Below are 11868 nucleotides of genomic sequence, written 5' to 3'. Positions count from 1 at the left end.
TCCCTGTGAAGGGGTCGTTTGACACCCAAATTGGTTGCGACCCACAGCGTTAGAACTGCTGATCTAGTCATTCCCCTGCATTGTGACTCATAAAACAAAATAGAAATGTTCCTTTAAAAAAAAAAGAAAAAGAAATGTTCCTTTACACAGTGGTTCTCAACCTGTTGGCCACAACCCCTTTGGCCTCATTTTCAAATAAACTACTTGCACGCAAAGTCTTTGTTTTTAGCTTTTAAAGGATCTCAACCCAAAACAGGTATCGAGATTACCTACTATTTTGCAAATAGTCTGGTAATGGACAATAAAGAATACACAGGTGTGTATAGCACCAGTCCTGTGTCAACAGGTTGTGCTTTGTGTGAACATGGAAATGTAGTCAGTTGGGTCATCAGTACCTACATAACGGACTTCACTCCAGAGAGTCTGAAAAAAATCACAATGAGCTGATAACCGAGAGGGCCTCTGTTGATTGGTCTTAATGTGATGTCTTCCAGGTAGTTGTAATGCTGGGAAGCTATCCTACCAGTAGGTCAAATACCAGCAAGTGACTCATGGTGGATAGGTTACCGTGGGCGTCCCAGATCAAGACAGACTAGGAGGAAGGATCTGGTGAACTACTTTTTGAAGGTTAGCTAATGAAAACCCTACAGGTTACAATAGAGTATTATCTAGTAAAATGCTGAAAGATGAGCCCTGTAGGGTGGAAAGGACAGAAAATATACAGTGGCCACAACATTGCACTCAGACATAGCAGTTATTCTGAAGACAGTGGATGCCTGGGAAGTATTTAGTTCTGTTGTCCATAGGACCGGCGGAGTAGGAGATGACTCAACAGTAACTGACAATACAGCCAAAGGTCTACTTTTCAAATAGGCTTGCTTTTCTTTTCTTTTTGCTTCAATTCTTTCTAAAGTGGGTATATAGGGATAAGAAAAATTATACCAAAATAAGCCAGATTGGTCATTTCAGTAAATGAAGATACTTTTATTTAACACCAATTGCATTTAAATACTGGAATCTGATTCACCCAAGTGTGACTAGCAAACACCAGGGAGAGTGATAGGTCATTATTGTCACATGGCAGAATGTCAAGACTTTCTGCCCATCAAAGCTGGGTCTGACACATAACTTCCCCCAACCCCGGCAGATTGGCTTCTGTATCAGTCTCTGGCAGGTCCTATTGTGATGCCAACACAGCAATATGACAAGATGTGACCTGCCTGCTTATCTCTGCCATGTTCTGCTGTCTGTTCCCCAGGCACGATGGGGTGACGTGGCCTGTACTGCACTGCCTGTGCGGCAGGCCTGGCATCTTGCTGCGCTTACCTTGTACAAAAAGGGCAATCAGGAAGAACACACTCCTCCCGTTCATATGGCAAGGATCGATAGTCTAGAACAAGGGCCATCTCTAACCTGTTCACTAGAGTTTTGTTCTTAGATCAAAAGTGTGAACTATTTAATTAGTCACCTAATTAGTGACAGGCCACACTGAAGGCTTCAGATGTCTCCAGACAAATGTAAAGATAAAAAAAACCTAATTAAGCTACAAGTGCTCAGATGGCTGCTGCCAACTGCACAGCTGGGCAGGGTCTTTCCCTGCGCTACACTGCTAGATAACAGGCCCTAAACCCTCCGCCACCGTTGAGCTTTTAAGAAGACACTGTTATGTTCAAGCTTAGTTACCTTGACAGACAGAGGCAGATGAGACCCTATTGTCTAGTTGGAAAGCTGAGACTTCATCCCTGGGGTAGATTAATTGGTCAGTTTTGTGGACAGGGAGAAGGGGGGCTGCCTGGACTCTGCACCCCCACCAGTGCTCTGAGTGAGACTTCTCTAGTCACCCAGTGCTCTCCAGGACTGCTTTCAGGGACGCCATGCCACACCTCATTTAGGAATTTTAGTGCTGCTTGCGCTCTTCCAGCAATGTTTCATATCAAAAACGGAATTAGACAGAATTTTAAAACAATGAACTAAAAAGAATGGCCCCATAATCAAGAGTCAATAAAACAATATGCAGAAGCGTAGTGGCCCACTTACTGAATCAGCACAGTGAATCCACGACCGAGAGATGACAAATAAAGAATCTTTTCTTCAGCATAATTCATTAAAAATAGGACTCCGTAGGACACTGACTGGATGGGGCCTGGAATTTCTAAAAAGATCCCAGGGAATTTGATGCTGCTGGCCCATGGAATACACCTGGAGCAACAAGGTAAAATACAAAGGAAGTTCCAAGACCTGACTCTTGGACTTTTTTAATATATCATTTTCTGTATTTCTTTCCAAAAATGACTTTGACTCTTCGTGGAGAGGCTGAAACAGTCTAAGTCTTTCCTTTGGAGAGTTTGGGAGGGCTAATATTGGTATACAAACTGACTGGGAACTATGACTAAGTTTTGCCTGGAGTGCCTGGGTGGTGCAAAGAGTTAAGTACTCAACTATTAGCCATTGGTTCAAACCGCTGCAGAAATGCATTCTGACGGGGCCACAGCCTTTCAAACTCTGTGCAGAAATCCTACTCTGCCCACCTGGGGTCACCATGAGTGGGATTCAACTTACTCGCAGCTCACTGCACGTTTTGTGATCAGAGATCTCCTGTTTTGGGAAAAGTGCTTTCTTACATCATTGAAAAGCTCCCCTTCAGGAAGTACAGTTTCCTTGACCTTGGGGTTGGGCCATCGCTCAAAGGACAGAGTTCACTTTGGGCCTCTTAGCGTCGCTGGGGCATCCTCACGAAGATAGCCCTGTAGATTGCATGGAAGCTGGGATGACCTGAGTTGATGCTCCCTCAGCACAAATAAGGGAACAAGCGACTGGGCCGCAGAGACAGACTACAGTTGAACATAAGTTTTTCCTGATTTTTTTCCCAGTGGTTGGATTTTAAAGAAGTTTTACATGAAGAAGGACTGAGTATATATAACACACGGCTCAAAGCAGGAACCCTGTACCAAAAAGCGAGGGTAGATTAATGAATACAACTCACCAATTGCCATAAGTGTCATTTCAAAGTAACTCAAGCCCCACTTGATTTCTTGGGTATCATAAACAGCATGCACAGTTTACAGCTACTTGTCTTACGATCTGCCTTCATGCTGGAATTACGTTTCCAGAGTAGAAAATGCACCAGTGGCTTTCCTTCCCGATTCTTCATCCCTACTTCTACCCCTGCTGTCCTTCCCTGCTAGGTCCCGATTCTTCCTGCAGAAGATTCTTACGACATTGTAGTGGGGCAAGCCATACTGCACAAAGCATGCTGGGTGAAAACAGGCTCCCCTTTGAGCTGCTTGTGTTACTGCCTCAAAAGAAAGGTGACCAGACGTCCCGCTTTTGGCGGGACAGTCCGATTTTGGACGTTTTTAAAAAGTCCCGATTTTTGGAAAGAATGCACGACAAGCTAGGAAACGATCTATTTGGTCCGTATAGACCAAATTTTTAATCAAGACACTCCCAAACACCCCCCCAACCCCCCAACCCCCACCCCCCGTCAATGGTGTCCCGCTTTAAATCTGGTCACCTTACTCAAAAGACAAATATACAAGATTTGGAGGGAAGGAAAATACTAAGTGAATTGCATCCCTTCCTTTACTCCAAACTGCCCTGTCACTCACCCTCCTCACCAGCCAGCCCAAGGCCCCGGGGAAGCTGATAGAAACTGCAAAGAGTTAGAGCTGCAAAAGAGGGGCAGTTGCCTGGACCAGGAAGACCAGCTGCTGGTTAAGTACCCTGAAGAAACACTTGTGACAAGTCACCAGGCAATTGAGACCCAAGAGGCTTCGCTCTTAAGAGAACTGGCAGAAGATGCAATGATGACTTTGGTTAAGAACCAAAAGAAGGTCCGACTGTGAGGGTCCCTTTGAATAAGCAGCGGCTGAAGACCAGATATAATGTTGCACTGGGAAAAAAGTAGACAGCCCAAACCTCCTTGGAAAATTCCCTACTTCCATGGAGCTTGCATTCTAGTGTAATAATTGAGAAAGTTTTATAAGTCATTTTACTGCCCCAATAGCACGTTAATGCTTGGAGATAGAAGGATGGAACATAATATCTGAATCAGCCGGGGCTGCGTGTGGTGTTCTGTGATGAGGAGACTAAAGGTGATTTTTGCATACAAAGAGTTGTCTATTGTCTTACAAAATGACAAGATTGCCAGGATTTCTAGAGAGAAAAAAAGTGTGGCTGTCCTGGGATGCAAATGGATTTTCCAGGAAGTACAAGTCTGATATGCGGGGAAAGAGCAGACGGGCACTCTTTCTAGATTCTGCTTCAAAACATGGGCTCCATTCTTCGGAGTGGGCACGGGTGGGTGGAAACTGTCTTTCTTCAATTTCATTTGGGCTCAACTCACTTATAAAATTGAATTCAACTGCCACTTAACCTGGTAAATTATGCCATGAGTTACTATAGTGATAGCCAATTTAAACTAATTAGAGAACATAATGAGAAAACTATTTCCTGTCTTAAGGATTAAAAGTCTGTAAACTGACACCAGTCTATTTTTATTCCACAGAATCTGGGTAACAATGATAGTGAATTATGAGTACTTTAAAATATTTTTTAAAAGTCTGATTGGGGAATTTAATCAAGTAATTAGTTATATAAAATTTATACTTGTCTTTATTAAACTTAAGTTGATTTCACAAGAAGAAAATTACACATATATCTTCATGTGATCATTTTAAACAAAATATAATAATTGAGTGCATAAACTAAGGTTTTTTTTTAGCTAAACTAAGATTTAAGACGTGTTCATGAACATGTTTTAACTACGATGGGTTCACAATTCCATTATGATAATGTATCACTAAAAACATTGTATAAAACTTGACGTTTGCAAGTCTTAGATAACAAGATCCACCAGAACAAGTAGAACTGCAGTGTGACATGCACAATAAAATGAATATTCTTAGATACTTCTCATTATTTCATTCTTGCCAGGAACTACTGCTATAAAACTGACCACAATATTTGAAGCATCTGAGCTCTGTTGCTAACTTCCAATAATGACATGCAATTTATTTCTTGATAACTAAGGATATCTGTAGACAATTGAACGAATTGGCTAGAAAGTGAAATCAAATTCCTTTTTTACTTGGTTAATGTGATGTTAAATGAGCAAAATAACCATCTGGGGTTAGCTTTTCCATATGTTAAACAGGTGCAAATACTTGCAGGGTTATTTTCTCCATCCCTTTCTTCCCCAACCCCTCCAACAGAACTCCACTCCATCTTCCTGGAGCTGACAACATTGCTGGCTTCCAGAGGCATGATTGTGGGGCCTTTTCCCATCTCCTATTTACCTCTTCCTTCCTGTCATTTTGAATGGTGACTCGAGTTTCTCATGTGATCTTGAGCAAGATATTTGGAAAAGACTAGATTCTTTTCATTCGGATGGTACTATTTGGCAAGTGTTGGACACTGATCTCAAGGTTGACAGTTCAAAGCCACCAGCCCTCTGTGGGAGAAAGGTGAGACTATCTGCTCCTATAAAGATTTACAGTCTCCAAAACCTTATAGAGAATCACTATAAGCTGGAATAGTGATTCCTATTCCAAGGCAGTGGGTTTGGGTTTGGGTTATGCTCTTTAAAGGAAACTTGGTGACACAAGTGTTAAACACTCAGTTTTTAAACCAAAAGGTGATTTATACTCTGCTAGTGGCTCATTGTGGGAAAACATGGTGATATGTTCCCATAAGCATTACAGGCAAGAAATTCTTATAGGGCCCTTCTACTCTCCCATGGGGTCACTCTGAGTTGGGAGCAACTTACAACAACCACTAAACCAAACTCACTGACATCGAATCAGTGCTGACTCATTGCAATCCCCATGGATTCCTGAGACTGTACTTGTTGCTGGAGTGGAAAGCCCAGTCTTTCTCCCTGCTGGTAGTTTTGAATTGCCCACCGCAAGGATTACAGCCCAACGCATAACCATTACACTCCCAGGGCTTACAACAACAATGAGTCCTAAAGGCAGGATGTTTTAAAAAAAGAAAGAAAGGAAGGAAGGAAGGAAGGAAGGAAGGAAGGAAGAAAAATAAAGGTAAACAATGTCAGTAAAGTGTACACAAGATATAGGAAGCTATTGGCAAAGACTGTGGCACATTTAATTTTGAAACAATTATAAGCAATCGGAGAATATATGTACAAGGAGCTCTGCTGCTGAAGTGGGCTGTGTACTGAGCTACTAATCACAGGGTCAGCCATTCAAACTTGAGGGGAGAAAAATAAGGCTGTTTACTCCTATAAAGATTTCAAGTTTTAGAAACATAAAAGGGCAGTCCTACTTTGTCCCATGGGGTCAGAATGGACCAGATGACAAAGAGTTTGGTTTGGGTTTGCATGTGTATGCATGTATGCATATATGCATATGGATGTACATCTGTAAATCTATAGGAGGGTATATTTTAAAAGTGTTAATATCATGGTTCAAGTTCATATATGCATGGGTTTCTTTTAAACAAAACTTGCTTAAATTTGTTTTGTGATCAGTGGTTGACTGCAGATACATTCTTTCAGAAGTACATGTCTTAGTCATTTTAGGGTGCCTTCATTAAGGAGGTCACATTAAAACGGTACCTTCTCCAAGGGAATCACAGGGCCAGTTACCCTCAAGGCAGAGGTCAGCTCAGAAGGTTATAATGACAACTGTGGGGCTGGGTTCCAAAGAAGTGATCGTGATGGATTACCTTGAAGGTTACAGGGCAATTCTGTGGGCTTATTATGAAGTTTTCAGAAATTAAAACTGCATTGATGAGGACAAGCCCAGGACAATTTCACCAAGGCTTCTTCCAGCTTCTTTTTGTTTCTCAGCCCAAAGACTATTTTAAAGGAACACAATGTGAGTCCTTAAACTGTAGGGCCTAACGGGTGCAACAACTGCTATTTTGACATGGTATAAATGGAACAGCTCAGAATTCTTTGGGGAAGGTTTAAAGAGATAGAAACACTTTCAGAAGTATATAGACCTAGATGAAGTATATGTAAATAAAAACTGATAACTTTAAAAAAATATTAAAAAAAAACAAAACTGATAACTTATTAATAAGTATTTCTATGTTTTTGTAGCAATAGTTTTTAGCTTATCCATATACAGGAATATGCATCTACATGACTGTAAATACATATGCTCATATATATATAATAAAGCACACATATATAATAAAGCACATGCTCATATATATAATAAGGCACATATGCTCATATGTATAATAAAGCACATAGGGCTCAATTATGGATACTTCTTAAACATAACATACCTCATAGTTTTGGTTTTCTAGATCTTAAAGATTAGGATCCTAGTCTCATGGAAAAATCTCAATTAATTGGCATAATATAGTTCATAAAGTTATACATGGGCGTAATATAGTTCATCCTAGCTGGCTGAGTAGTTCCTCCAAACTTGCAGGTAGCTATTGGAGACACACGGTCACTACTGGTCTCTGCACATCCAGAACAGCAAAGAAAGAAGGAAACAAAAGGCTCAGAGAAGAAACTCGTGTCTGAGGAAAAGAGCCCACATAAACCACAGCCCCATCGGCCCTGAAACCAGGAAAACAAGACGTTACCTGGCTACACTGATTGATAATTTGAATCATGGGCACACCAGTGGGCTTTGACAAGATGGGAGTCAAATGTGGAATAGAGTCAAATTCCTTAAAAAACCTCTCAGTACCATAATGTGTAGTCTGGGTACTTTAGAGAAACAAATCCACAGAAACTCATGGGAGAGAGTTTTATATAAAGGTTAAGTGCACATCAAGAAAACATCCAAACCCAGTGCTGCCCAAGCCCATAAGTCCAACATTAACCCATTAACCCACATGTCCAACACCAATCCACAAAGTCCTCCTCCATCTCATAAAACAGACACAATGCTTCCGACTACAGGAGGAAAGCAGAGTCAGTGAACATGTAAACATCTCAGCGCTGATAGGGGTCTCCACACAGGTGCTCCAGCACCTGGGGCTGGGTCAGGGTGGGTCCATGTGGCTTCTCCTCAGGGATGTCTTGCAGGAAGCCAGCCTTGCCAGCTAAAGCAGGGAGCTGGCTAAGGCAATTGCACCCTGGTCTGACCATCAGAAAGCAAGAGACCCAAGAACTAGAAAGGCAAGGGTCACTGAGTCATTTATCCCTCCGCCCTTCAATTAATCCCACATGTGTTTATTGGCCAGGTTGGCACAATAAACTAACTACCTCACAAACAAAAGCAACAGGAGTAAAAGACTGTTAGGTGCCTCAGCACAGGAGGTAACACACCAGTCTCATAATCTAAAAAAAGACTGAACTGGAGGACTTCCCAAAACTATTTCCCTGATATATTCTTCAAATCTTGAACTGAAAGTAACTCCTTAGAGTTAAAACTCGTTAGATTAAAAAACAGATAGGATCACAAAATAATGAACATCACCTGTAATACTGTATCCTTTTAACAAAGTCACCTCTGAGACCAATGGTATACAATTACTTTAAAACAAAGATTCATATGTAAGGGGGCAGAAAACCAGAATAATAAAACCAGTACAACCAGAGTGAGAATACTGAGAATGTTCCCACAGGATGAAGAACGTAACCCTTGTCACGGAAAACTTCGTGTAGAAGTGTACAACGAGAACCTCAACTGCTGTGCAAACTTGCACCAAACGTGTAAGAAAGTGTTCTTTTAAAGTTAATTATATCGATTAATTATTGATTAATTAATTAATTATATTAAACTTCTTGAATTCTCACCCAAGGCTCCTTTTGTCAAAGAGCTAATGGAGAGATGGGGACATTGGAAGTCCTTGGGAATTGCCTATCAGGAAGTTGAGCTCTGAAAGGACACCTGATTTAATGTTTTAAACAACAACAACAACAACAACAACAAAACTTACTACCATTGAGTTGATGCTGATTCATAGCGACCCCCTCTGGGTTTCTGAGACTGTAACTGTTTATGGAAGTAGAAAGCCCAGTCATTCCCCAGTGGAGCTGCTTTAAGGATAATCTGAAAGATAATGTCAAAAGGGGGTGGCAGGCTTCAATTTCCCCCATGGAATCTACCCAATGCACTGGTATTCAAAGTGCTGGGTGTAGGTGTACTGGAAAAATTTCCTGATGCTTATATAATTTTTAAAAGTATATGTGCATAAAGTAAAAATTAAGTTTAAATATGCCCAATTCCATGGTGCACTTGCTACAATCCAGCTTCCTAGGCTCCCCCAGGGTTTCCGATTCTATCTATATACATCTTCAGCAGATGCTGAGGTGATTTTTATAATGTGACTTGTAAGGAAAACACTAGTATAGAAGAGCATCATCAAACTTTCTATGGAAAAGGACAGATCGTGCATATCTTGGACTTTGCAGGCCATATGGTCTCTGTTGTAGCTACTTAATTTTGTTGTTTTAGCTCACAAATAGGCATAAACAATGCATAGGCAAATGAGCATGATTATGCCCCAGTAAAGACTTTATTAATAAAACAGATGGCAAGCCAGATTTGGCTTGGTGTGTAGTATGTCAACCTCTAGTCTAGAATATTCCATTAATTTATTAATCCATTTAGGTAAGGTTTTTGTGTGCGTTGTGGGGCAGGGGGAGGGGGGGTGGCAAACAAAAGCAGGTCTGTTCTCTTGAGCGATCTACTAACTGTGTAGAAAGAGAAGCCCAAAAAACCAAACTCACTGCCACGCGTCAATCCCTAATCAAAGTGACTGAATAAGCCAGAGCAGGGCTTCTCCACAGGCTTTCAGTGCTATAAATCAGCGCTTCTCCACCTTCCTCATGCCGCGACCCTTTCATACAGTTCCTCATATTGTGGTGACCCCCCAACATCACATTATTTTTGTTGTTACTTCATAACTGTCATTTTGCTACCATTATGAATCATAATGTAAATATCTGATATGCAGGATGTATTTTCATTGTTACAAATTGAACATAATTAAACATTATTAGAGCATAGTGGTTAATCACAAAACAATATGTAATTACATATTGTGAAATATTTGTGTGTTCTCTAATGGTCTTAAGCAACCCCTGTGAAAGGGTCATTTGACCCCCAAAGGGGTCGTGGCCCACAGGTTGAGAACCGCTGCTATAAATCTTTAAACGTAGCCTCATCTTTCTCCATGGAGCCACTGGCAGATTCAAACTGCTGATCCTGTAGTTAGCAAACCAGTACTTAACCCATTAGGCCGCCAGGGATTCATAAAAAGAGAAGGGCCCCCTTTCCCTTTGTATAAAGTGAAAACAACTCACCAAAATACCAATGTTTCTAGGAAGGAAATTCCAACATTGGATGCTCCAACCACAACGATCTTAGCGTTGACAGTTATTTTAGGCTCCAATGTTAATTTTCTGTTTGTATGGTTCAGAGCATAACTCAACTAAAAAAAAAAAGAGGAAAGAAAAAGAAAACAAAGAGAAAGGGAAATGAAACTAAGTTTGAACCCTAAAATTTACAAATATGGGTAATTGCTTAATTAAGATATTATCAAGAAATCAAATATAACAATACCAATGTACAACCACGGAGAGGAGTATGGGAAGATATATCCAAGAAATTAATCCAAGTAGAAGAATACCGGGGTATACTAAGGTTGTGTCAGATCAAAATTTTTGGTTTGTATTGTTTTGTCTTTGTTCCAACATAAAGAATGAGACCCTGAATGATTATAGAAGAAAAATAATTCTACAAGAGATAGAAAAACTTCTCCCTAAGAATTTGTAGTTTTGTGAAAGGCCCAAAGTATTCCCTTCACCCCTTACATTAAAATTTTCATCCCTTACATTAAGTTCTTCATCCCTGACATTAAACATTCAACATCTTTCAGAAAAAACAAATATTTATTTAAAAACAAAGACAATGTGTTAAATGTAAGGGTAGTTCAATCATTCAGCTATATTAGAATCATTAAGGGTTCTGAGAAGCATTGAAATTAATTAAGTAAGCACTTTATACTCATATCTGCAAAAATTACCTGGTTGATTTCCTTCCTTCCAGTTAATATACTAAGAGGTGGTGGAGTATTCTCAAAAGAATGTTACACCATGTATCAGAAAATATTAGTTATGTTTTTAAATTCAATAACATGTTTTTACTGAGTGCTTACTATGTGTCTGGACAATAGCAAGAATGACAGCTAACCTCTCATAACAAATAACAGAGGCCAGAAGTCAGTGGAGTAACATTCTTTTAAAAAAACCTTTCATTTGCATATACTTCACATACACAAACAAATCACGCAATAATATTAAGAAGACTTGTTCAATCATTACCACAGTCCATTTCAGAACATTTCTTTTCATACTCATTGTTGTTAGCTCCCCATTTCCCCCCAACCTCCTCTGCCATGCTCCTATCCAATTACTGTCTCTACAGATCTACCTATCCTGGATTTCATATTCAGAAATCATATAAAAGAAAACACAATTATACAAAATCATACAAAGAAAACAAACAAAAAATTCAACAACAATAACTAGTCAAAATATGGAAAAACCTGAATCAAAGAGAAAACAGAAACTATTAAAAATGAAAACAACTTTAAAATAGATCAAGAGGGAGATCAAATGATAGGGCGTTATATTTTAACCTAACTATATCTGCCATAATTGATTTTATAATGCTCTCTGTATGACCTCAAGGCTATTTACATCCTTCAACTATGGTCAGAGGGATTCACCAGAGGCTTAATCCAAGTCTGAACATTAAAAATGGATTTTAGGACTTCCGGGAAGATGGCGACGGAGTGACACGCACCAGAGGGACTCCGCAGAATCCAGCCCAGGAGAGCTGCTTAGAGGGAAATTTAACACAACTAGAACACAGGAGGAGCATCATAAAGATAAGTAGGCACAGACCCAAGGGGTTTTGAGGGGCTTGG

General features: G+C 40.1%; 1 protein-coding gene across 1 annotated transcript in view; it reads right to left on the bottom strand.

Annotated features, from left to right (window-relative positions):
* Positions 1 to 11868, bottom strand: part of CFAP61 (cilia and flagella associated protein 61) — a 399631-nt gene that overhangs the window by 164151 nt on the left and 223612 nt on the right. The window contains exon 18 of the mRNA XM_045295176.1: positions 10241 to 10368. Coding sequence (XP_045151111.1) covers positions 10241 to 10368 — 128 coding nt within the window. The remainder of the gene's footprint in view (positions 1 to 10240; positions 10369 to 11868) is intronic.

This window comes from Echinops telfairi, unplaced genomic scaffold, assembly GCF_000313985.2.
Source record: "Echinops telfairi isolate 266 unplaced genomic scaffold, ASM31398v2 ScPeMD7_5592;HRSCAF=6446, whole genome shotgun sequence".
Taxonomy (NCBI): domain Eukaryota; kingdom Metazoa; phylum Chordata; class Mammalia; order Afrosoricida; family Tenrecidae; genus Echinops; species Echinops telfairi.
Note: the sequence above shows the minus strand (reverse complement) of the source record. Positions and strands in the feature narration are given on the sequence as shown.